General features: G+C 42.7%; 1 protein-coding gene across 4 annotated transcripts in view; it reads right to left on the bottom strand.

The window, feature by feature from the left end:
- The window catches only part of MAMDC2 (MAM domain containing 2), a 179,271-nt gene that overhangs the window by 26,451 nt on the left and 125,165 nt on the right, over positions 1-27,655 (bottom strand). For 3 of the 4 annotated variants that reach the window (XM_089336869.1, XM_089336874.1, XM_002708194.6), the window contains 2 exons: positions 7,786-7,879; positions 5,339-5,491 (listed from right to left, as the gene is read on the bottom strand). In XM_089336869.1, coding sequence (XP_089192995.1) covers positions 5,339-5,491; positions 7,786-7,879 — 247 coding nt within the window. The remainder of the gene's footprint in view (positions 1-5,338; positions 5,492-7,785; positions 7,880-27,655) is intronic. The other variant, XR_011379575.2, reaches the window with a different exon arrangement.

Here is a 27,655-nt window from a genome sequence, read left to right on the forward strand (position 1 = left end):
GCTGGTTCTTCCTCTTCTCTCTTACTATTTTTTAAGGTTTATTTATTTATTTGAGAGGCAGAGTTACAGAGAGAGAGGGAGACAGAGAAAGAGAGATCCTTCAACTGCTGGTTTATCCCCCAAATATTGTAACGGCCAGGGCGGGGCCAGGTTGAAGCCAGGAGCATGGAGCTCCACCAGGGGCTTCCATATAGGTGGCAGGGGCTCTAGTGCTTGGGTCCCTTTTGCTGCTTTTCCGAGGCACATTAGTAGGCAGCTGTATCAGAAGTGGAACAGCCAGGACTTGAACTGGGACTCATATGGGATGCAGATGTCACTGGCTGTGGCTTAACCCACTGTGCCTCAATGCCAGCCCCTCTCTGACCTCTTAAATTTGGAGTGCCCAGGACACAGGTCTTGGTCCATTTCTGGGTCTATGTGTACTCCATTGGAGATCTCACCCAGTCACATGATTTTGATACCATCAATATGCCACCAACTTCAAGTTTTGACAATTGTCCTGAACTGTAGTCTGCCTACTCAGTATCCCTACCGAATATCTATCAGGGCATCTCAAATCTATCCTGTTTAAAGTTGAGCTCCTGCTCCTTCCAGCAAACTTATCTATTCAATATTTTCTGTTCAGTTGTTGACAACTCTATTTTCCAGTGAAATAATAAAAATCATTGGGGCTGGCACTGAGGCATAGAGGGTTAAGCTGCCACCTGCAGTGGCAGCATTGCATATGGGTTCCAGTTCAAATCCTGGCTGCTCCACTTCAGATCCAGCTCTCTGCTATTGGCCTGGGAAAGTAGTAGAAGATGGCCCAAGTACTTAGTTCCCTGCACCCATGTGGGAGACCCAGAAGAAGCTCTTGGCTCCTGGCTTTGGATAAGCCCAATTCTAGCCAATGCATTCATTTGGGGAGTGAAATAGTGGATGGAAGATTCTCTCTCTCTCTCTCTCTCTCTCTCTCTCTCTCTCTGTGTGTGTGTGTGTGTGTGTGTGTCTTTCCCCCCGTCATTCTGCCTTTCAAATAAATAAATAAATCTTCAAAAAAATTACAACCCATTGAAATCATCCATGTCCCCTCTCTTTCACTTATACCCGTATTTAAGCCATCAAGAGGTTTTATTGGCTCCATTTTCAAAATACTTCCAGAGTTTGACCACTCAAAACTAACTGAATTGCAACTACCTGGCCTGACCTATCGTCATAGGTCAAATCTACCCTCATTAGTCAAATCCACCATCTTAGTTCACCTGGATTACTTGCAGGATCCTAATGGGGCTCCCTGACTTGACCCTTGCCCCACCTCCACACTAAGTCTTTTCTCAATACAACAGCTAGAGAGATCCATTTCAAACCCTGTCATATTGCCTCTCTACTAAGCTCCACACTCTCCAGTGTTTTCCTGTTTTCAGGGAGAGCAAAATCCAGAGTCCTTCTGATTAATCATATGTCCTACAGCTGTCTGTCTGACTCCCTAGCTTACTCTGCTTTCCTTGATGTTCCTAGAACACAGTGGGCCCACTTCAACCTAAAGGGCTTTGCACCAGCTGTTCTCTCTACTTGGAACACTTCTTCCCAGATATATTCTTGGGAACAAGTCTGTCAAGACTGCTTTCTCACTGAATTCTATCCTATTTGGATCAGGTAAATATACCTACATCCTCCACTCAGTCTCCAGGATTCCTTGCCTTGCTCTATGTTTTTTTAAAATCCTGTACCCCCTTTGAATCCTCCACGCAGTGTTGAAAGTGGGCATCTGGTCTACCTTTGGGGTCGGTGCTGAACTACTTCAGCTGCACCCTTCACTAAAACAACAGAAAGGAAATAGAGGTTGGCAGCAGGACCAACCTGCACATCTTCTAGCCAGGGGAGAATGCATTAGTATCTAAGGTGAATTCAACACTCATGAGGAAGGTGGCTGGAGCCAAGTGCTCCTGAAAGAACCCAAGTTAAAACTTCCAGGATGAGTCCAGTGAGAACAAAATCTAGGCAGGTCATACCTACGTAGTGCAAGTACTAAGGAGAAAGGGAGTAGTCACCGAGGGTTCACCAAAGAGGATGTGACCAGAAATAGTAAGATGGCAAAGATTCCCAAAGGAGCCAGCATTTTAAAATGCTTAACAAAGTATAGTCAATAACTAAGAGAGAGTCTCACAAGCACCAGAATATCTGAAACGAGTCTTTTAACCCTTCTTCTACCCGCCCTGACTATAGAATCATGAGGACGAAAGGTGGAGGAAGAGGTGAAACATAGGAAATGAGACTGGGCAGTTTCCTCCTTTGTTGTCCCCAAACTGAGTCAGGGCCAAGCTGAGGGAAAGGAAGGTCTGACAGTGAGAAATGGGTTTTGATTTGGACCGGATTTCTTCACACACCTGAATATTCAACTGCCCTAACACCTCAACAGGATTGGGATGCGATGGGATCTGCTAAGGAGTGGAGAATGGAGGATCTTAAGAGTATGTTTGAAGACAGTGATGGCAAAAAAATAATAAAGCTGTTTGTGATTGTACCCTACTAAGGTGACTCAAGTCCACAATAGGTCGTACTGGGGGCTTCCCTGTGATGCTATTCCATAGGCTGATCTTGAGGGAGGACATGAGAAACAAAACTACACAACTCACCTTCAGGAGGCTCCTTCAAAAGTCCATGGGAAAATGGAATTAAAAGATAAATTCATTTGGAACAAGGGATTTTGAAACCCATGCCTACTCATATCTCTATGAGCTTAGTAGCAAGGATAGTTCTGTTTCTCTGGATCAAATGCTGTGCTTTGAGCCAATGCTGTCAAATGAATTCAGACTTCCAGAGACAAAGGTCCACACGTTAGCACAGGTATCATTGACAAAACAAGTGTTAATGTATTAGTGTGCTTTTCATCATGATAACTAAATAGCTGGAACTACTTATCAGAGAAGGAGCTTCATTCTGGTTCATGCTTTTGGAAGTTCACCAGCCAACACTGGACAGGCTTCCTTGGTTTGGCCATCTGGGGAGGCCAGAGGATAGCAACAGCAGAGAACATGCAGAGGAATGAGCACATGGTAGCCAGGAAGCAGACAGCAGCTGAGCCTGAACCTTCCAGTTTTCTGAGATATCCTTTGAAATTTAGGTGGAGGCCTCCATATCACTATAATTCTGTTGGTCTCTGCTTACATGGTGGCTCTCTTGGACTGGCTTGGCATGCTGATGCCCGAGATTTTCCAAGGCTTGTAGGGCACGCTGCTTGCAACTTTCCCCAGGAGGTATTCCATGCCGCAGGCACTTTTACCTTTCTGGGGTCTGCACTGTAGCTTCACTCCCACAGCTCCACCAGGTATTGCTCCACTGGGGGCTCCATGTAAGGGCTCTAACCCTTTGGCACAACTCTGCTTGGCCTCCTGGGCTTTCCTTTGAAATTTCAGTGGGAAACCTCCATGACTCATAACTTTTGCATTCTGAGCAGCCATGAAACCATGGATACCAACACCAAGGTCTGCCACCAGCAAGAGCCACACCCCAGCCCACTTGAACCAGGGCTGCCATGGCCTTAGAGCACTTTGCTAGCAAGCCAAAATCTGGCCCCAGCTCTGGCCCTGGGTGAGTAGAGCACCAGGCCTCTTTCTTGAAAGGATTGAACCCTGGAAGATCTCAGAAGCAAATTTTCACTTTGGAACCTCTGACCCTAAAATGGGAAGGGTAGCTTCAAGGTCTCTTTATATCTTTATTATCTTCAGGGTCTTTTTCCATTGTTTCGCCTATCCATATACAGCTCCCTTTGGTCTGCATGAATCCCTTTAGCAGGCAGTTTCTCTACAACACCTTCCCACTCCAAACAGATTGCCTTTTCTTTGCTTCTGCTATGGCCAGGCTGTGTATTTCCCAAACCTTTCTGATTGGCCCTTGTGTTTCTCATTCTCACCGCAAAACTTGCTAAGATAAGTCAATAGCATCCATGCTGCAGCTTGAACACTTTGCTGCCTTAGAGTCTTTGCCCAAGGAACCAGTCCACCATCTTCAAGTTCAACCTCCCACAAAGCAGATGCACAACACGGCCACATTTTTGCCTTTGCTCCAGTTCCCAGTAGAATCCTCATCCTCATTTCCACCTGAAGCCTCATAAGCACAGCCTTTGCTATTCAGGTGTTCATCAGCATTCTGGTCACCACAGCCTCCCAGTTTTGATGTTGCACCCTTCCCTCGTTCCCTTGTCTTCTGAGCCTTCACGCCCATCACCCTTAATGCTCTGCTTACAGCACCCTAGGCTTCCTGTTGCCTGCTCCTCCAAACTCTCCCAGCATTTTCTGGCACACCAATTTCAGAGACTCTTCCACATCTGAAGGTATAATTAGGGTAACAACTTGGCTTCTCAATACCAATGTTCTGGATTAGTCAGATTTTCATCACTACAACTAAAATATCTCAAAGAGGCTACTTAGGGAGGAGGAGGTTTATTTTTGCTCAGGGTTTTGGAGGTCCACAGCCCAAGACTGGATGGGCTTCATGGGTTCAGCCATGTGGTGAGACTGGAAGATGGCCCTGGCAGAGTGTGGGCATAGGGATGATCCCATGGCAAGTTGGGAAGCAAAGAGTGTGGCCGTGTTGAACTCTCCTGCAAGAACTACCTTCTACAGGTGTACCTTCCATGGCCTAAGGATTTCCCACCAGGGCCACCTCCTAAAATTCCTCATTGGATTAAGTTTCTACCCTCAGTACCAACAGCTTAAAACTTTGGATTTATTGGCTGCCTGATGAGGGTCTGTGTACTGTTAAAGCCACAGCACTCACACATGTTGACAAGTCAGCAGATCAACTTTTTAGTCTGTTTTATTGTAGTTTATACATTTTCTACAGAAACGTACACCCTTACTGCCTACACCCCAAGTTGACGCTCCCTCTGTTTTTATCCTCAGATTGCTGTGAATCGTGTTACACAGTTGAGTTTTCCCTCTAACTACTAGAAACCTTGGAGTCAATCTTGAGTGCCTTATCCCCTGCCAAAAGTACATTTTGTTGGCAGCCTCGGACCTGGCTCCAGTCTGGATTATTATCATTTGTTTTTAACTTTTATATCTCTTTTATTTTTTAATATCTCTTATTTTTAAACCTACTTCTAATTAAATTATCTTTGGGTAACTATCTTTGTAAGTACATTTAGATCCTCTGGGTAGAAGTATACATAAGCAATGTAACACACGGAAAGGATTCTCAGTGCACCTATTAAACAACTCTGTATATATAGAATCATATGCGTAGTTCGTTCGAGACATGAGACACAGATTTGCACAGCTCAAGAAGCACTGAGTGATCCATAGAATGCTTTTCTAGAAGGTTTCCTTAGGAAACAGCACCATGTGGCGTAACTCACCTACCCCAGTAGTGTGATCTCCCTTTGGTCCTGTGTAGGATGTGGGAGTTTCTCCCCTCCTCCTGTGCCAGCTGCTCCGGTTTCTTTTCTCCTGAGTAAATGAACATTCATCTTGTTCGAAAGTACACTCTCCAGGTGGAGGTGGGAGTCTCTCTGCAAAGAAACAGCAGGTGTTGCAGGTGCTGAGATGCTGTCAATGAATATGCATGACACGGCTTGCTGGCAGCCCACCCTGCACCTCGGAGTGTTGGCTGCCACATGCTGGGCATGTGGAGAGGTGGTCCCCTGCCTACGCTCCAGCTAGGGTCTGCAGATGACCCAGGGCCCTGCCACAGGGGCACAGAACAACCAGAAAAATAGATATACAGCACTGAGATGGCAGGCATTGGGCCCATTGGTTAAGATGCGGTTAGGACACCCATGTCCCACTCTGGAGTGCCTGGGTTTGATTCCAGCTCTGGCTACTGACTTAGTTTCCTGCTGATGCAGGCCCTGGGAGACAGTGGTGATGGCTCATGTAGCTGGATTTCTGCCACCCATATGGGAAATATAAAGAGCTTCCCTGGTCCAGTTTTGTCCAGCCTAGTCCTGGCCATCAAGGGCATTTGGGGAGTAAATCAGTAGATGGCAGCTCGCTCGCTCTCCTCTTGCCCACCTGTCTCTATTAAACACTGGGTAACTTTGAAGAAAAGTTTCTCTGACTTATGGATTCATTCACATGGATGAAGTTATAAAGCTCTGGAATTTGAAGGTATATTGCCTTTATGAAAAAAATGAAAATAATAAATTTGCATAACGCAGGGACATCCTTCAGAAATCCAGGGTGAGTGATGGGAGCCCTTGTGACCACTCTAAAGCTGCTTGCAGGAAGAGGAGAGCATGGGAGAACTCAGTGTACTTCCAGAGGCAGAGCTGCGTGGAACAGAACATGTGACGCCTCTGTGCCTTAGGATCCTTACCTATACTGTGGGAACATTAATAGTATCCACTTCATGGGTTTGTGAGGAGTCAATGAGATGACGTACAAAGTACTTAGAACATTAAGTTCTTAAGGATTATTAATAAAATAACTATTAGAACATTTTTTCCAACCTAGACCCTTATTTTTCTTTTCCAAAGACAAGTATTTATGTCTTTGGCTGCTGTTTTCAATAACTTTAATAACTATTATTTATAGTGTTTATATCTTTCTATTTTCTGGGTCTTTCTCCTTTGGCTGAACTTGGTAATACACCCAAACTGTTAGCAAACTTCTCTAACAAATAGCCTAGTTTTGGTTTCTTATTATTTTGCTTCATTTGATTTGGCATACAACACTACCTAATGAAGCTGTATTTTCTCTTCTATGCCTTTAGTGTAGAGATTTTATCTGTACTGTATTTTCAGTACCACCTAAACCAAGGGACTAAAACCAAACTGCTTTTTAATGAAATAAACATGGAAATTATTCTCCAGTGCAGACTGTCACCCCAGTTTTCCTGTTAAAGAAATGCATATGGGGCTTGTGTTGTGGCCTAGCAGGTAAAGCTGCTTCTTGAAACACCCAGCATTCCATATGGGTGCCAACTCGTGACCCCGCCGCTCTAATTTCAATTCAGCTTCCTGCTGAGGCAACTGGGAAAGCAGAAGAGGATGGCCCAAGTGCTTGGGCCCCTTCTTCCTACATCAGAGATCTGCATGCAGCTCCTGGTTTCTGGCCTCAGCCTGGCCCAGCCCTGGCGGTTGTGGCCATCTGGGAGTGAATCAGTGCATGAAAGATCAATCTCTCTCTAACTCTGCCTTTCAAATAAATACATAAATCTTTTTTTGAAAAATGGATACCCCATCATTTAGGATGCAATGATAATTAGTAGATATAGACCAATGATCTGACAGGCTGAGAGATATGTATCATTTGCTTGCTAAACACAATGCTCAAAATCATAGCCAGTGACTATGACTTTATTTTGTCAGTATCGTTAAGACTTGGTCTATTGCCCCACTGTCATTTAATCACTTACAAAATATTTATTTTATGAAAATTTTGAAATTATATATTTAGTGATATTAGTATCAATATTTCTTGAAAATTTACAGTCATGAAGACAGAAATAACCATATTAACAAAAACACTATTTATAATAGGAAATAACTGCTTTGAAAGTACTGTTTGGTCCAGGATCTATTCTAAGGAATATATACATACTATCCCCAATATCCAGGTAAGTGGTACTACTTCCCTTACTGATGAGATAGAGGGAAAGCTAAGTCTCATGGACCAAGACACTCATTACGTGTTAGACATCATTTCTAAATTCCAAACCCAACTACACAGTGCTGCAGAGAGGTACTTGTGCCAAGAATAACAAAGGATGGTCTAGCACAGATTAAACGTATGTGCTGTTTGGAGAACCTGGAAGTGTCACGTATGGGCCAGGGAGACAGGGAGGGAACGTTTGCCTTCTTACCTGAAGCCCAGCAGCTTCCCAACTGCACTGTAATGTCATCCAGGGCTACAAGCCCACAGTCCCAAAAACTTTTGCACAGGCTCATGAAGACCACCTGCAAGTCATAAAAATAAAGCTATGAATTCTGTGAACTGAAAATGAAAAGCTTTTCCAACCTGTCATTTACTGAGCACACCAGCAACTACAAACACCTCCTTTTCCACACAAATAACAGAATGCAGTGTTGTGAAGAATGGTCACCATTTCTATATGCCCCTGGAATAACATTATTTTTTAAAGCAGTCAACTTCATGATGATAAACTGAGTATCCTAATGCGTAAATGAGTGGCATTTCTTAAAGAACTGACAGCATAAATGAGGAAAGCAAGAGGTTAAGTGGGTGACAATGAAGAGCTGACCAGGTTTGAAATGTTTTCCCCAGTTAATCCACAAAGCGCACACAGAGCTGATGGTTTTCCAAGCATTTTTCAAACATTTCCAGTACAAACACTATTGATTTTTTGGAAACGAGTTTCTGGCAACGTGCTCCATTCACGTTGTGAACACAATCCCAGCAATTTGCCATCTGGACACTTGTGTTCCACTTCCAAAGACAAAGATCTATGTCTCCAGTTGGTATCACCAATAAAAGCCCTAAATGCAGTTATTTTATCAGCCCACACGTTTTTACTGCTGTATGTGAGGGAGAAACAAATCCATAGTGTAAATTATTAAATTCACTGTGCCAGCAAGACAGAGAAAGAGAGAAAAGTCTTGGAATTCCTCCCATTGGGCCAATTTTAGAGGCTACTTTTCACATATAGAATGAGCAAAGAGAACTTTTGAAAACATTTATATTACATTAATTATATTTTCATAGCACTTGTAGTTATAAAGGTATTTTGCATTTGTAACTCAATATTTAATTAGCACAAGCTCCTACTGTCCATATTCAATCCCTCAATTACAGATCTCAATTCAAAGATAAAGAATGACAAAACAGAATCTAAAACCCAACTTATGGAGAGGGAGGATATATATATATAGGTTGGCACATGCTCACTCGGACTTACTCCAGTGGTGGAACTAGAAATGTGCCAGGGGATTTCAACTCAGTCTTACCAAGGAGGCAGGTACCAATGCCAGTGCACTTGGTAAAGTGATAAGTATAAATACACAACCGATCAAAAAGATAGGGTATGTGTCGATGAGATTTCACAAATAAGACCAGTGTAAGCAAATAATGAAGGATAGAATTAAAAGGGAGAGAATGATCCTGCAGGGGAAACAGGACACGCAGCAGACTCATAGAATGGCAGCACTCCTGCCTCAGAATCAACCCTTGGGACATTCGGATCTGGCTAAAAGGTCCATGAGAGTCTCACAGGCATGGAAAGCCATGACACGGTGGCAAAAACAATCTAAATGAAGGATCCTGGTGAACAAGACCCCAGCAGAAGGAACAGGCCATCAAGGAGGGAGGCGCCTTTTTCTGAAGGGAGGAAGGAACCTCCACTGTGATACGGCCTTGACTAAACAAGTTCAGAGTCGGTGAACTCAAGGGGCTTCCATAGCCTAGACAGCTCATAGCAAGAGTCTCGGGTGATTGCTGACGTCATAAATAAGAGTGCCAATTTTTAAATCAACAACGGGAGTCACTGGGTACATGCTCCCCACGTAGGATCTCTGTCCTTAATGTGTTTTACTATGAAACTTAAAAACAACACTACTAGTCGAACAATACCCTATACTTTGTGCGGTTGTGTGAGTGCAGCCTGTTGAAATCCCTGCTTAGTATATACTAAGTTGATCTTCAGTATATGAAGGTAATTGAAAATGAAACTCGATGAAGGGCGGGATGGGAGAGGGAATGGGAGAGGGGAGGGCCACGGAAGGGAGGGAGGTTGGGGGGGGGGAAGCCACAGAAATACAAAAGATGCACTTTGTAAATTCACATTTATTAAATAAAAAAATAACTATATAACAAACGAAAAAAAGAACTTAATACTTTACCCTTTTAGTATTTTTTATGTTCTACTGAAAACTATTGGTTGAACTCTGTAATTAATACACAATTACTCTTAGATGTTTAATTAATGCTATAACTAGTACTCAAATAGTATTTTACACTTTGTGTTTCTGTGTGGGTGCAAACTGTTGAAATCTTTACTTAATATATGCTGAATTGATCTCCTGTATATAAAGATAATTGAAAATGAATCTTGATGTGAATGGTAGGGAAGAGGGAGTGGGAGAGGGGAGTGTTGTGGGTGGGAGGGAAGTTATGGGGGGGGGAAGCTATTGTAATCCATAAACTGTACTTTGGAAATTTATGTTCATTAAATAAAATAAAATATAAAAAAAGATAAAACCCAACTTATGAATAATGAAAACATCTGATTATTTTAGGTTCTAATATTCAAAATGTTACATCTTAAATTTGTGTTATCAGTAGGATCCATTTTGGTCTTTGAAGATCAGATTCATGAGAATATTGAAACTATTTTAAAAGAAAATATAAAATCATGGGGCTGGTGCTATGGCGCAGTGGGTTAAGCTACCACCTATATTGGTGCCAGTTCAAGTCCTGTCTGCTCACTTCTGTTCCAGCTCTCTGATTATGGCCTGGGAAAGCAGTAGAAGATGACCCAAGTGCTTGGGCCCCTGCACACAAGTGGGAGCATGCATGTGGGAGACCTGGAAGAAGCTCCTGGCTCCTGGCTCCTGGCTTCAGGCTAACCCAGTCCCAGCTATTCTGGCCATTTGGGGAGTGAATCAGTGGTTGGAATAAATATAATATATATAATATATAAAATTATACATAATATAATACTTATATATTATATAATATACAATATCATATTTATATATTATATAAATGTATATATTATAAATTATATAAATTATAAACATATAATTTATATATTATATAATATATTATATCTCTATATTATATAATATAAATTATAGCTATAATTTATATATATATTATTTATATAAAATCATGTGACAAGTTACGAGTATGCAAAATATAAAATGCCTTGAGCCAAGAGCCTTGGAATAATTACTAATTGCAAGATGTGTGAAGGTTTACTTACACTGTATTCATATTGATTTAAATGATAAAAAGGATAGCTTGGAGCTGTAACAACATTTAAGTAGGTAGGTTTACAGAGAACAAAATAAAATGTGGTGAGCTCTTTTGGGTTTTGCATTGTTACTGTTCATTTTCATCTCTTTATTAATTCTAGAGATTGCTTGATCATATAAAATATTTCACTCACAGGATTTGTGCCTGAGAACTTCCTCCCTATTTGCAAAGCAAATGTCTGTGTCATCAGCCCTGAGTACAATTACATTTTATCAGCAATTTTTACTGTTAAATAGGAAGGAAAATTAATCTGGCTCATAATTTATTGGATTAATTGTGCTATAGAGGACAAAAATCTTGGCTTTCTTTCCTTTTGTCAGCTTTAGTCTTTCACAGGTGTTGTTAAAAAAGTTTTTCAAGGCTGGCGCCGCGGCTCACTAGGCTAATCCTCCACCTGCAGCGCCGGCACCACGGGTTCTAGTCCCGGTTGGGGCGCTGGTTCTGTCCCGGTTGCTCCTCTCCAGTCCAGCTCTCTGCTGTGGCTTGGGAAGGCAGTGGAGGATGGCCCAAGTGCTTAGGCTCTGCACCCACATGGGAGACCAGGAGGAAGCACCTGGCTCCTGCCTTTGGATCGGCGCAGCGCATCTGGCCGTAGCAGCCATTTGAGGGGTGAACCAACAGAAGGAAGACCTTTCACTCTGTCTCTCTCTCTCACTGTCTAACTCTGCCAGTCAAAGAAAAAATTTTTTTCAAGGGGCTGGTGCTGTGGCTCAGCAGGTTAAAGCCCTGGCCTGAAGTGCCAGCATCCCATATGGGCGCGGGTTCTAGTCCCGGCTGCTCCACTTCCAATCCAGCTCTCTGCTATGGCCTGGGAAAGTCCTTGGGCCCCTGCACCCATGTGGGAGACCTGGGAAGCTCCTGGCTCTTGGCTTCGGATCGGCACAGCTCCAGCCGTTGTGGCCATTTGGAGAGTGAACCAGTGAATGGAAGACCTCTCTGTCTCTACCTCTCTCTGTAACTCTGTCTTTCAAATAAATAAAATAAATAAATAGACTTTTTCAAAATGAATGCGTGGTAGGGATAGATTAAGATGTAAATCTTTACATACATAAACTCACATGATAATGTTTTTCGGAGTAGAAACAGTAACATATTTTCACATGTTTACTATAGCATTGTTTTGTAATGACCACAAAATCAAAACAAGCAAGCAAACAAATAAAATAATCTAAAATCTCAAAAACAGAGGAAATAAACAAACTATGGTACCACAGTGTAACACGTAGGACATAATTAAATCTGATGGTTTGTGAATATAATTCGTAGAACAGAAATATATTTATTTCCTAATGTTAAGTGAAAAAAAACATGGTTAAAATAAAATAAGATATAATCATATCTAAATTACCTAAAATGCATTGGAAAAGCCTAGAAAATTCATTAAATTTATAATAATTATGTTAGGCTAATGAAATTATCTATATTAAACAGAATCTCTTCTTATATACTAAACATTCTATAATTTTATTAAATTTGAAAAAAAAAAGAAATCAAGGTTTCTAAGGTTCAAAATCATGAGTTAGTGTTTCCTAGACCAGCACTGTGCGGTATGGTAGCCAGTAAGCATTATCTGCTATGTTAAGTCAGCAGGTCTTGTGTTAATTTCCATTAAAATTAGGGGTGGGCATTAGGCATAGCAGTTCCAGGTCAACTCTGGAACTGGGTTTGAATGTAGTGCCTGGGTTTGAATGGTAGCTCCATTTCTGATTCTATCTTCCTGCTAATGTGCACCCTGGGAAGGCAGCAGGTGATGACTCAAGCAATTGGGCCCCTGCCACTCATGTAAGAGACTTGGATTGTGTTCTGGGCTCCTAGCTTCAACCTGGCCCACCCCCAGATTTTGCAGGCATTCGGGGAGTGAACCAGCAGACAGAAGATCTTTATATCTATGTCTGTTGCGCTGTCTTTCAAACAAACAAACAAAAAACAGATTTAAAAAATTTAATTGAAATGAAATAAATCTGAAAATTCCTTTATTCTGTTTTAGTAACCATGTATGCAAGAGCTCAATAGCTGCATATAGCTAGTAGTTCACTGAATAAACAGGACATAGCAAAGGTGTAATATCTCCTTATTGTCTAAAGTTCTATTGGATAGACCAAGGTGCTTAATGTGTATTTTGCTGAGTTAATATTCTGTGGATCTAAGTAAATTGGTATTTCAGTCATGATTAATATGGCTATGCTTTGACACACACTGTCCCCAAGCCAAGCAGCTGGCTAAAAGCAAGGGGGCCCTTACTTCACACGAGCTGACTGACAGCCACATCCACAAATGAGAAGGAGATAGTCTGGATCTGAGACTTCTCCTTCCAAGGCTGGAATCTAGAAGCTAAGATACTACATCTTCTGGGGCAAGAAATGCTAGGGCCTTCTGACTGCCATTTTGAGACAGACCTAACTGTGACTGCATTTCCCTGTAAGAGTTCACTCTGAAAACGCACCAGCTGCTGCAGCCTCTCTCGGAGTGGAAAGCCCTGTACCTCACGGCTGACAGAATGACAGCTCCAGGCCCATCAAACATCAGCCTGAGGTGGATGTGCCCTCCTGGGTCATTTGGGAAATTTCCTGCAAGGTGCATGGTGCTTGACCCATGAAAGCATTCTGTGCTGAAGTACTTCTCTGTTAGCTATTTCCCCCTATCTTTGCACATATTCCTTTTGCCTATTTTGCTTTTTTGTGTGTCTTGAAATAAAGTGATTATTAGTTCAGGGACTATCTTTGCCTCACTTGGCTTGTCATTTGATTAAAAGGCAAAAGGACTCGTCCCTCTTGGTGAAAATAAATCCAACACCACGTATTGGAGAAACTGGGTCACTCAGGCTGGCCCAGCATGACAAAATTCTCGTCTCCTTTTGGGTATCTCAAAACTGTGTGGATTGAATGATGTGTTGAAGATGTTTTGGACAACAGTAGGCCACCAGATTGTACCCATCCTAGAGCTTTTTCCACACTTGGACCACTAGTCAGACCACATGCTGTGTCTGATAAAAGATCCCCAAAGTCAGTCAATCACTGATTAGATTCCAGCTATGGCCTCAAGCCTTGAATTTACTTGGCAGTTGTCTATCACTACTCCAAGACACAAAAGAAACATGACAAGATTAGCATGTATGGTCTATCGCATTGGATTTTCCACCCACCCAGCTATTAATAATGCTGATAATAGAAGCTCCTGTTTTGAGATCCATTTTACATTTTGTAGAGTACTTAAGGTGGATAGGTTATTTAGGGTAGTTGGTGGCTGAGCAAGTTCATGAGTGGGCTTGGTTGATATAGGCAAAAGGAAAAGCTAAATATCTTAGCCTGTTCGTAAGAACTCTCCCTCTGGGTCCAGTGAAGAATATGAGGAGGAGGCAAACATTTGGTGTAGCAGTTTACATTGCCACTTAGGATACCCACATTCCCTCTCAGAGTACCTGGTTCAAGTCCAGGCTACTCTGCTTCTGATCAAACTTCCTCCTAATACACACCTTGGAAGACAGCAGATGATAGCTCAAGTACTTGAGTCCCTGTCACCTATATGGAACACCCTGTTGGAGTTCTGGGCTCCCAGCTTCAGTCTGGTCCAGCCCTGCTAATATGGGCATTTGAGGAGTGAACTAACAATGGAGGGTCCCTCTGTGTCTGTCTCTCTGGCTTTCAAGAAAAACTTTTAAAAATTTAAAGTACAAAAATAATGTGACAAGAAGGTAATCAGCCATTGTCTAAATTCTTAAAGGGAATGACCTCGTGTATATTTTATAGGTCTTTCTGAAAAACAGGGCTTATTTTATTTTAGACAATACTCCAAAGCACGTAGAACATCTCTAAAGACTGAAAAAAATCTTAGCTCAAATGTATATTAATATTTATCCGAGAGGACAAGATGACAGATCAAATGAGATCTCTTAGACACGTGTTCCTGATTTTATATAAATTTCTTACAAGTTAGAAAGAAATTAAGTATTTGTAAATTAATCTGTTTTGGTGCACTTAAGGTTCCAATCCATATTACTAGTAATACTTCAACATTTTTGTCTTGATGGAGAATATTAATTCTTGAGGAAATGCCTTAGATTAACTTTGAAACTCAAACAGGTAGTAAAAGTTTGGAGAACTATATAAGCATACTTGCAAACAAATGATTTTAAATGCAGGCAAGTAAGGTTCAACAATATTACTTAACTTACTCTTCACTGAACGGAAAACAGACCTTGCACATGTTCTTTTACCATAGCAGGCTATTTCCTGATATTTTTGAGCCAGATCATCCTTGGTTGAATGCACAAGGCTGGATGTTTAGCAGCAACCCTGGCCTTCACCCACTAGATGCCAGTATCACTCCCAAGTTGTGACAATCAAAAATGTGTCCAGACATTGCCAAGTGTCCCAGGAAAGCTAAAATCTCCCAGCCTGAGACTCACTAGTCAAGAGCAGTAGAAAGCTACTGTGTGGATCAAAAACCCCTCTTACTAAATTCTTACTATGTTCAGTCCCTGTGCCAGGCACTTTTTAGACCAGGGACCTCATTTTTTGATTCATTGCTGACTTCAAACTATTTACTGTCTTCACTCAGAACAAGACAGTTGTTTATTTAAGATGCTTATTCATTTGAGATACAGAAAGACAAAAGAAGTGAATGTGCTCCCATCTACTGGTTAAACTCTCAAATGCCCCAAAGGTTGGGACTGAGCCAAGGCTGAAGCTAAGAGCTGGGAACTAAATCTAGTTCTCCCACAGGAGTGGCAAGAACCCAACTACTTGAACCATCGCTCGCTGCCTCTCGAGGCTGCATGAGAAGCAAGCTGCAATCAACAGCCAGAGCTGAGGATCAAATGGATCCAGTCACCTGGATGAGAGATATGGACAACCTAACCAGTTTCTTAACTTCTAGGTCAAAAGGCCAGGCCCAGGCCTGAGCAGTAGTGCAGGGGGTTAAGCCATCACCCGCAATGCTGGCATTCCATATTGGAGCATCAGTTTGTGTCCCAGCTGCCTCACTTCTGATCAAGCTCCTTGTCAACGCTCCTGGGAAGGCAGCAGAAGATGGCTCACATACTTGGGTCCCTGCCACCCACATGGAGACATCCGAATAGAGTTCCAGGCTCCTGGCTTAGGCCTGGCCCAGCCCTGACTGTGGCGGCCATTTGGGGAGTGAAGCAGTGCATGGAAAACCTCTGTCCTCTGTCTCCCTCTCACTCTGTGTCATGCTGCCTTTCAGATGTAAAATAAATCTTAAAAAAAAAAAAATGGCCAGGGCTTTTTTATACTTTTCAAATGGATTAGACTGAGTTGGAACTCTCCTTCACCACCAGGTGGTGGTTCCAGCAAGCAATAAGATATCCTCAAACCCTGGAAACAAAAGACAAAGAAGCCGTCAATTCTCATAGTAAAACTCATTAGGGATGGAGGTCCTACATGGGGAGTAAGTGCACAGTGACTTCTGTTGTTCCTTTAACAATTGACACTCTTATTTATGACATCAGTGATCACCTGAGGCTCTTGCCATGGGCTGCCAAGGCTATGGAAGCCTTTTGTGACTATAGACTCCATCGGCATTTGGATATGGCCATAAGCAAAGTGGATTTCTCTCCTCCCTTCAGAGAAGAATATACCCTTCTTTGATGACCCCTTCTTTCCACTGAGTTCTCACAGAGATCCTCCATATAGGATATTTTTTGTCACAGAGTCTTGGCTCTCTATGCCTGAAATGCTCTCACAGGCCTTTCAGCCAGATCAAGAAGCCTTAAGGGCTGATTCTGAGGTCAGAGTGTTTTTTTACAGCAAATGTCATTCTAGGAGTCTGTTGTGTGGATTGCTTCCCATAATGGATTTTCCTTCCATTTAATTCTATTATTATTACCAGGCACTTGATGTTATTTATATGATCAATTTTATACGTAAACCTATCTATATGTTGACTTTATATGTTGTGTATGTGCATGGGTGCAAACTGCTGAAAGCTATGCTTAACATTGAGTTGGTCCTCTGTATATAAAATCAAACTAAAAATGAACCAGAATGAAGAATGAGATGGGAGAGGGAGAGGACGGTGGAATGGGAGTTGGGAGCGGAGGCAGTGGGTATGGGGGAAAGAACCTGGCTAAAGTACTCAGAAAAGAAAAAGTACATACACAGGTGGGCCAGGCATTTATTTTCTCTTACCAAATCAGTTTGGGTTTTTACCAAATTAGGGCTAAGGACTTTCACTTTATGATGTACTGTAGTTTAAGGGCTACCCAACACAGGAAATGGGAATTTGCTAGGCTAGAGAGGAAAGCTAGCTTTGTAGGGAGCTGTGGAATACAATAAAACCTTTGCTGGGCAATTAAAAAGCCTTGTTTATATGAAAAAGCTAGATGCTGTCTTAAGTAAAGGGTTTCTCACTGCCTTTTCAATCAGTTTCCATGACCTGCTTGGTGGATGTAGTGGCCCAGTTTATCCACTTTACCAATTGGATAGCCTCTGTTTGGACCTATAATTAGCATGTGAATGACAGTTTCCATAAATGGCTTTCACTTTTGACATAGAAATATTTCAGTCCTATGCCAACAATACCATAAATTACAAAACAAACCTAGTTAAGTTCTTGTTGGAAGTGGTGGACCTCAACAATTTACCAGACAGTTTGATTCTGGGTTAAATATAACTTTTCTTCTGATGAGGTTAAAATCCTTGGAATTCATTTGCGCAGATAAATTTGGACATGCTGACTACAGAGTTGGTGGAATAATTATTCACAAAATTACTATAATTCAGTCAGTGAAATTCCAGAGCCCTTCATTAAGATACTACTGCCACAATTGTGGGATATACTAGATAATGTAATTGGATTCATTTAACTGTTAGACAGTAAATTTTAATAGAATTAAAAAAGTACAAAGACATGAAGCAAAACAAAACCGAAATTCCAATATTAAGATACTTGGCAAAAAGGCTAGAATGTTGACAGATGCCCTGAAAACAGGCTCATTGGAGTTTTATCTAAAAGAGTGAATGTGAGATTTTAGTGTTCTAAGAAACTGGCCATATTTTGGGACATTGCTGCTAAACAGTAACGGCATCCTCCTGCAGATGCTATATTTGGTCTGCATACCCCACAAAAGACAAAACGGTCATGTGTTTTTAAATAAGTGTTCAGCTGACCAACACTTTTTTCCTTAAAAGACCCATCTGTTTTGTTTTTTCTTTTTTTAAAGACCCATCTGATTTAATTCAACTTTTGGCTCTGAAGCGCAACAAAGGTTGAGGAGCTTCCAGCTTTGCCCAGCGTGAAAGTCCTTCTGTTCATGGAAGCCCTCATTCCGGGGGAGGCGGCATCCTGCCATGGAACACGGGCCTCCAGCCACATTTTTTCATTGCTATTTGGGAGGTAAACATCCCAATCGCTCAACTCATAGACTTCAAAATCTGCATTATTTTTGGATCTTTCAGCCATTGTGATGGGAGGGGAGTTTCCGGCAGAGATCTCAGAACCAGTCATTTTTCAGAATGAGGGAAAGCTCAGCCAGCCAGGGATGTACACTCACTCGGTGGCCAGCTGCCAGGCCCAGGCCTGATGCATCATCCCTCTCCTGACCCCTCCTACAGCCTATTTCATTGAACAGCCTGTGCACTGTCTCTGTTTTTCTTTTGTTGTTGTTGGTTTTTTGCTTAAGTATTTCAAAACCTTGATTCTGAAAGGCATGATCTCGAAACCCCAGTTAACAGCCCTGGACCTTTGTTTACAACCAGCTTCCTGTCACACTGCCTTGCAACTGTTTATAACATTTTTGGTGTTTGGCTCAGAAAACAGTACCCCGAAGCATGGCACTTGGGCAATGCAAATTTTGAACTATGGGATGTCAGAAGGCTTCAAAACAAAGACTTTCTGCCCTCTTGCCTTCCTGAATTTTCTTTCCCTTTCTGTCCAAGGCAAGCCATAGAAATGAAAATTCCTCTTTCCCAATGGAGAATCATAGAAAGCTGAGACCCTGGCTCCCCAAATAAGCCATGAAACCTAGAAATGTTACTCTGCCCTTCCTCTGCCTTTCTGTAAAGAGTTGGCCATGCTACGGAAAATCATCACACACATACTGCAGAAGGAATCCTGCCCCGTATCTTGGAGAAAAGAAATGCTACAACAGAGAGGCTAGGAGAAGAGCCTGCACAGGTGGGCCTTGCTAGGTTTCCCCACTTCGTCAGTAACCTTTGGCTCACAGTTGTCTGTGCTTCATCAAACCTAGGCACTAAAGAGTTTTTCTTGGTTCTCTGGGTCTCATTTCTGAAGGCCCTTGTGTCATATAAAAACCTTGATTAAATAAATTTGTGTATCTTCTCTTGTTAATCCACCTTTTGTTACACGAGTGTCAGCAGCACCTTCTTGCACCCACATCCATATCCTGAATCTTCTGCGGACTATGGCTGGATTGCACTGAGCCACTCAGAACCGTACCTCCTCCCCCCTCCTCAATATCCTTCTCTCCCTTAGATGATGATATTGCCTGCTCACTTTGCACCGAAAATTTAGGCCCTTCAGGAAGTTTCCCTGCAACTCCCCACATCCACAAACACAATCTCTTCTTTGCTGGCACCCATTTTTCACTTCCTTGCCTTTGTTTTGGGAATAAAATCTGACTCCAAAATTTGTGCTCTTTTCAACGTAGGTCATGGGTGACTAATCCTACACAATTGAAGAACCGAATGAGAAATAATCATGAAAAGTCTCTGAAAGAAGGAAGCTTAGACATAAGATGCTACCGTTCTTAGTGTTTTAGAATCCAATTTCACACCCTGATAATCAGGACATGATTATATAAATCTTTCATTATCACTGAGGGATAAATAGGTATGAATGCCTTCCTGCTTTAAATACACTCCTGCGGGAAGGGGAGCAGATGGCCACTTGGTGACTATTAATAGGTCTCCAGGCTGTCTATGATTTTGTTGAAAAAAGCAATACTGGAGTAGTCCCAGGTCAAGCACTTCCCTGACCACTGTAATGGAATGGAATGACCAACTTGTCATGTCCCAGAATGGACATGTCATGATGATAGGACTCCAGGGGCCCCTGGATAGGAAAGGAAGAAACATACATGACATAGCCCTCCAGTAGCCCCAAGAGAAGGGCCGAAGGGAGAAACACAAATAATGTAATCTTCAGAAGTTGCCTCAGCAGATCTCATCCATCTCATACTTGATTAAGCACTCTGGGAACTTCTATGCAAAGCAGCCTACTCTTATGTCAATCCCCTGATTGGTCCATGTAAAATACCTCATTAGCATATACCTTAGCCAATCAGGTGAATTTCCTCCTTTAGAAACAGATAAAAATCTCTGGCCAGGCAGTCCTGACTAGCAACCCTACTGGGACTCCTCCTGGCTGCCAGGAGCTTTCTCTGCTTCCTTTAATAAACTTCTTTCACTTTGCTCACTCTTCCTTGTATGTGCGCCTCATTTTTCATGGTCACCAGACAATGAACCTGGTGAAGTGGAGCTGTAACACAGAATATTGCAACACCATGCCGTGAACCTTGCAGAAGAGAGAAGCTGCAACCTAGTGGGGGAGAAGTTCTAACACAAGAGCTGCAATGCAAAGATCTGTTAACACAAGAGCTGTGCTATTTCTAAAGAATACAGGGAAAAGAAGAACCTGCCATGTCTCTTCGGGATGAGACACAGATCCCAGTGATTGGAGCCACAGACTCCTCCTACCACTATTCCTTCAACAATAACATGGACGTGCTATGGCTCACTTGGAATGAGATATAAACACATCAGTCCAACCAGAAGACATGCATAATGCAATCAGTAATAGAAAGAAGGAAGCATCTGCCTTGTCTTGGCCCTCTGTTTTATAAGAACATCTACTAGGTCAGGAGAAGACAGCAGATATTGTCTGCAGCCCCTGCTAATACTCAAGCAGGAATACTTGGGCATTTGCTATACTTATGTCCAAGGGAAAGAGACAGTTGTTAGCCCAATTTTCATCGATTGCCAAGGCAAAGTGTAGATCAGAACTTGATGAAGAGCTGTGGGTTAAAGATTACTAATAACCGAAAATTGTGTAGTTTCCAATTTGTCAATATTACAAAGAGCATTGGGATAACATTGGTAGCTAAATCTCTGTGAATAGCCATGATTATTTCTATATAATAAATTCCTAGAAATAAAACTTTTATGTTAAAAGTTATGCAAATTGGTGATTTTTTAATTTATTTATTTGAAAGAGTTACGGGGGGGGGGGAGGGGGGACAGAGACAGAGTAAGAATGAGAAAGATTTTCCATCTGCTAGTTCACTCCCCAAGTGGCAATAGCTGGAGTTGGGCCAGGAGCTAGGTCCCACATGGGTGGCAGGAACCCAAGCCACCTTCTGCTGCTTTCCTCAGGTGCATTAGCAGGGAGCTGGATCAAAAGTGGAGCAGCTGGGACTTGAAGTGGCACTCATGGCATGCTGGCACTGCAGGTGTGGCTTTCCCTGATATGCCACAGTGAGTTTTTTTTTTTTTAATGTGTAATTGAATCATTATCAAAACCTTGCATTAGTTTATCCTAAGAATCAGATTGTCTAGAAATCCTCATTTCCTTGCAGTCTCACCTTTCCAGGATAATGCTGTATATAATATATACACATATATGTGTGAATTTACAGGTAAGTCATGTACAGTGTATGTGTGCATATATAAGGAATCTTCAAAAAGTTCTTGGAAAATGTATATTATGGAAAACTAGGCCCAGATTTAATCATTTTGCACCAAAATAAACTCATCTTTTATTCCATTTTTCCATGAATTTTTTGAAGTAGATCCTCTTCACTATCCTATTGCTTATTTACCTTTTGCTTACTGACTTATTGTAGTAACTTTAAATACTACGAGTATTGAGGGTATATCTTAAGTGTAACAAATATTTTTCTTTTCTGGCTTGACATTGCTTTTTAGATTTGTAAACTAGGCAGTCTTCATGTGGAGAATGAAATGAAAAGAGAACCAAATGTCTTGGTTTTAGGACTGAAATAAAGTAGGAGGGCTATAAATAGTCATCTGTCATTGTGCAGTGTAGATACATACACAGCCCATTACTAAACAGAAAAAAATGCAGCTCAGTGGTATAATAGGCTAAGCCTCCACCTGCGGCACTGGCATCCTATGTGAGTGATGTGAGTCCCAGCTGCTCCTCTTCCCGTCCAGCTCTCTGCTATGCCCTAAGAAAATAGTGGAAGATGGCCCAAGTCTTTGGGCCCCTGAACCCACGTGGGAGACCCGGAAGAGGCTCCTGGCTCCTGGCTTCAGATTGGCCCACCTATGGCTGTTGCAATCACTGGGGAGTGAACCAGTGAATGGAAGACCTTTCTCTCTGCCTATCCCTCTCTCTTGTCCGTAACCTACCTCTCAAATAAATAAACCTTTAAATAATTTAAAAATATATAATAAAAAGAAAAAAGCAGCTCAGAGCCCATTAGTGGTGGGAGATATCAAAGGAAAGTGGTCTGTGGATAATCTAGAGAGGGACTTTCTCTAAAAGGGAGCACCAAAAAAAGCAGAAAACACGCAGAGAAGCACAGATAACAGACAGAAAAAGTGGGTAGAGCCATGCAGGAGGAAATTTTGTGCCTTTCCTCTGTGAAGTCAGAGTCTTCAGTAACGTGTGAACTGTCACTTTCCAACTGTGTGAATTGAACTTGTTGCCACAGAGGGCAGGAAATAATTACCTGGTCTATGAGCTCAGAAAGCCAGAGGAGCCCTAGAGAATCTCAATGCGAGCATCAAATAATCATGTTGCCTCACTCAGAAGTTGGGAAAAGCTTTGCTAAAAATGCAGGCATTGTAAAGACTGTGAAACATTCCTCAGATAGAGATTTAGAAGTGTTTGTGTGTGTGTGTGTGTGTGTGTGTGGTGGGGGGAGCATGGTAGCGCAGCTGCTAAAGCCACCACCTGTAACACTGGCAGCCCATGTGAGTGCAAGATTGTGTCCTGGCTACCCCACTTCCAATCCAGGTCCCTGCTAATGGCCTGCAAAAAGATGACCCAAATGTCTGGGAACCTGCCACCCACGTGGAAACCTGGATGAAGCTCTTGGCTTCATTCTGGCCTAATGTTGGCTGTATTTGGCCATCTGGGGAGTGAACCAGCAGACAGAACATTTCTCTCTCTACCTCTGACTTTCAAAATAAATAAATAGGAGCAAGTACTGTGGAGTAGAGGGGAAAGCCACTGCCTGCAGTGCTAATATCTCATAAGACTGCTGATTTGAGCCCCAAGTTCTCCCCTTCCAATCCAGCTTCCTGCTAATGCACGTGGGAGAGCAGCAGCAGATGGCCCAACTCCTGGGGCCCCTGCACCTGTGTGGGAGAGAAGCTCCTGGTTGCTGGCTTCGGCCTGGCCCAGCCCTGTTTGGGGAGTGAACCAGTGGATGGAAGCTCTCTCTCCCTGCCTCTGCCTCTCTGTAACTCTACCTTTCAAATAAATATATAAATCTTTAATAAATAAGTAATCCTAAAAAAGAAGAAGACATCTGGAAGCATCCAGTGGAGATACTGTTTTCAGGTCATAAGCAAACTTCAGAATAAATGTTTGCTTAACTATGTTTATTAGTAAAACTCTGGAGAAAGCATGCCTATCGTGTCTTCTCAGTGCTGGCAACCCAGCAATATCCCATGAAATCAATTACTCAGGAAGGTCATGTTGTGCTAATCAGTCTTTCCAGTGATTTTCCCCTAAATGTACATGAAATGCAGAAGCCATTAACAACTACCTGAAAGGAGGGGAAGCAGGGAACGAGAGCATCTGTACTCTGCCTCCTTCATCAGTAGAGTAAGGAACACTCCCACACTACCAACTGACACAGGCTTTAGCCTGGCAAACTCAGTGGTAGTGTCTTTTCCATCCTTAGTCCCTGTGCAAAATTTGGTACTAAAATTTACTCCACTGGACATAATTTTCCCTGTTTTGTGTACAGAAGCAGCCTCATCTGGTCTATCATGTGCTGATTATCTTGTCAGTAATTAATGATCTTGCTGCTTTCACTTGCAGTCAGCTGCTTTGCTTTCATAGCGCTGGGACATTAATATCCCAGAGCAGTCCTCTCCCACTGCTCCCAGGCAGCATGCAATGTGGCAGGAAATCCATCTCCTCTCAGGTAGCTTGTCTAGACATTGTAATCCCTTTACAGCAGAATGTCTTGTTATTAAATAGCCACCTAATTTATAAATCTTGCCAGAAACTTTCTAGACTTGTTCTTTCTTTGAGTGAACGTCTCAGCATTGCCTTTAAAATTTCAGAACCCCAGGAATTTCTCTGCTAGTCATATTGTCCTTATTTAAGGGCACAGTTAAAAGGAAGATTTAAAAGAAATTTTTTTTTGACAGACAGAGTTAGGCAGTGAGAGAGAAAGGTCTTCCTTCCATTGGTTCACCCCCCAAATGGCCGCCACGGCTGGCGCTGTGCCGATCCGAAGCCAGGAGCCAGGTGCTTCCTCCTGGTCTCCCATGCGAGTTCAGGGCCCAAGCACTTGGGCCATCCTCCACTGCCTTCCTGGGCCACAGCAGAGAGCTGGACTGGAAGAGGAGCAACCGAGACAGAACTGGCGCCCCAACTGGGGCTAGAACCTGGGGTGCCGGCACCGCAGGCAGAGGATTAGCCTAGTGAGCCATGGCGCCGGCCAAAAGGAAGATTTTAAGAGTGGAAATCTTAATCACAGACTTAAATTTCTGATTTTTTTTTCCCTAAAAGGAAAATATTTTTGTGAGAGGAAATAGAGTGCTCTACACCTTTTTGCACAATATTAAAGCAGAGTTCCTACCATTAAGATGCTTGACCATATACAGGAGGTAGAAGAGACTTAGGGGTCATCTTCAAACATGCCCTTATTTCATCTACATATGACATAAGCTTCTGATTCACATAGTTAATGCTTGGAGTCAAGACTTGAAGCCAAGCCTTCAGATTCCTGACCTAGGGCTCTTTTATTACCCAGATTCCATCCCAACGAGTAAAACACAGTCAAGGAGTTATGAAGGGTTCAAAGAGGAAGGGGCACTTGAGGTAGACTTCGAGAGAGTGTTAGGAATTTATTAAGGCTAATGACTTCTGCAGCAGGGTCAATGAGAAATATTTTGCTGTTGCTAAACCCTGTGACAGAGCACTGTGGGAGGAAAGCAGAGGGCAGGGAGTGGGGATATGAGGAATGAAAGTGCACTGGAGCAGAGACAGGAACTGCAGATGATTCTTTCAGGAAGTTTGAAAGCGGAAGGAATGGGTAGGGTGGCAGCACAGACGGGCACTGAGATGGAAGGGAGGTTTGTTGATCATCTGTGTTGAATGCATGAGATCAATGCATGTCAGCAGTGTGTAAAGCACTAATGGAGACCAAAGTTTTTTGAGAGGGAATAATTCACGAAGAGAGTGAGATCAAATGTTGAAATGGGCGGGTTAGTTTTGATGAAGAGCATGGGTAATACTTCCTTTGTGAGACCGAGCAGGAGATGAGAGACAGGTGAAGATTCGGAGAGGCATAGAAGTGAAGGGGCTCATGTTGGACGCCTTCATCCTTCTGGGAGATGACCCATGAGGTCACATCCTGAGAATGAGGCAGGGAGGGTCAAGTTGGAAACTTGTGAGTAACAGTGAAAAATGGATCTGAACATCTTGGGTGGAGAATGAGAAAGTCAACGAGAGATGAGATGAGGAGGCGGCTTTCCCAACATCACAGAGGGAAGAGTGGAAATTAGCCTTGCTTTCTCCAGTTGTGCCAAGAAGCCTGGGGTGAAGACAGCAGCAGCTGCTGAGAACTCCCAGGGATTAGGAGGGCCCTGGGGGTGGAAAGGGTCAGATGTGGAAGCAAGTGCATCACTGACCATGAGCGCAGCATGGAGGCCAGAGAAGCTGTGTCCCAGGACAGGAAGGGATCAGGAGAATTAGGAGGGTTGGTGAAATCCATCCTTGGGTATAAGAAATGGCATGATGTAAAAATGGTAGGCTGGTTCCTAGGGAAGGGTCACAGCTCTTGGCTTTAGTAAATATCATCATCAACAGCCCCAAACCAGACTCAGTGCACATTTGCCCATATATGTATTTACACCAACCCCTGCAGAGTATTCTTGCTGTTATGCATTCACACTGAAAATCTCTTGCAGGATAAACTGAGCAGGTGCTGTGCTATGAGGGACTGCCATTTATCTCATCGGAAGGCAGAAACATTTAATCTTCATTCTTCATTGATGGAATCATGTTGGTCTTCCTTGCTATCAATGCATATTCATTGACAGTTGAGTTCTCTTTCATTAACTATTTATTGAGTACCTACTCTGTTCCAGAAAGTGTATTGGCATTAGAAAAACAAGCAAAAATAATAAATTAGACATGGATCTCTATTCCCCAGAAGCCTACGGTCTGAGTTAAGTAGATAGGCAGGTAAGTAGACTATCTCAGTATAATGCATTAAGTGCTAAGTGAGTAGCATAATGCTAATGGGAGCTACATAAGATTAGGTTGTGCAGGTCCTAGGCCAAATGCTTTGAGGGAATTGTTAACTTCAGCAAGGAGTGGTGGGGACTATATCCAGATTTTCTGACATGTTATTGTGCACTGTGACTCTTCACATGCATGTGGAGGGGTAGAGATCCAGTACGCAGAATTCCCCAAACACATTTGATCACAAAACCCTTAGCCAATGGAACAGTTCCAGAAAATTGTATTCCCTGGGACATACTATGAGAAGGCCTGACCCAAGGCCCTCCCCTACTGAAAAGAAAAACTGTATATTGTTTCAGCCTGGCCAGATGGGGCCTTTCATCCAAATGCAAAGTGACTTTTTTTTTGGGGGGGGGGGACAGGCAGAGTTAGACAGTAAGAGAGAGACAGAGAGAAAGGTCTTCCTTCCATTGGTTCACCCCTCAAATGGCCACCACGGCTGGCGCTGTGCCGATCCGAAGCCAGGAGCCAGGTGCTTCCTCCTGGTCTCCCATGCGGGTGCAGGGCCCAAGCACTTGGGCCATCCTCCACTGCCTTCCTGGGCCACAGCAGAGAGCTGGACTGGAAGAGAAGCAACCGAGACAGAATCTGGCGCCCTAACCAGGACTAGAACCCAGGGTGCCAGCGCCGCAGGCGGAGGATTAGCCCAGTGAGCTGTGGCGCCCACCAGCAAAGTGACTTTTGAAGTTTGTTTTTCAGTCCTGTAACAGAGTAAAGATGTAGACTTAGGAGGGTTTACTGGGAAGATTTTCATGACTGCTGAGCTGATCATTAAGCCAAACTCAAGTGAAACAGAATGCCTGGTCATTCTCTCATTAGGGGCAGTTTAACATTTTTTTTTTCCCCAAAAGAAATATTTAATGAACACACATTGAGTTCCTCCCAGTGCTTCTAATTAACAGTCCACTGAAAGTGCTTCGTTAAAGGGAAAACTAGCTTCAGGCCAGAAGATACTGCAGGGTCTAATCTGTATGGTACGGCGACCAAACAAAATGTTAATGTAAGGAGCTGAATGCATAAAGGTTAATACTAACACTTCATCATTATGGAATTTCTGTCAATCACTCTAGTTCTCCTGGCATTTGGCTTTTGGGGAAAAGCATTTTGGAGTGAATTTTTTTTTCTCTGTCATTATCCTCTCTGGTGTGTGAAAATCTCAAGGTAACTCTTGATGACCTGCTCCAGCTTAGTAAAGTGCCAGGGAGAAACCATTCCAGACACCAGTGCATGATTCACGCCCTCTCAGCACGTTTCTCAAGATGATACCAGCATCAGAGGAGCTGGGTTCAATTCCTGGCTCGGGCTCT

Source organism: Oryctolagus cuniculus, chromosome 1 (genome assembly GCF_051225735.1).
Source record: "Oryctolagus cuniculus isolate XC-2025 breed Fujian yellow rabbit chromosome 1, ASM5122573v1, whole genome shotgun sequence".
Classification (NCBI taxonomy): domain Eukaryota; kingdom Metazoa; phylum Chordata; class Mammalia; order Lagomorpha; family Leporidae; genus Oryctolagus; species Oryctolagus cuniculus.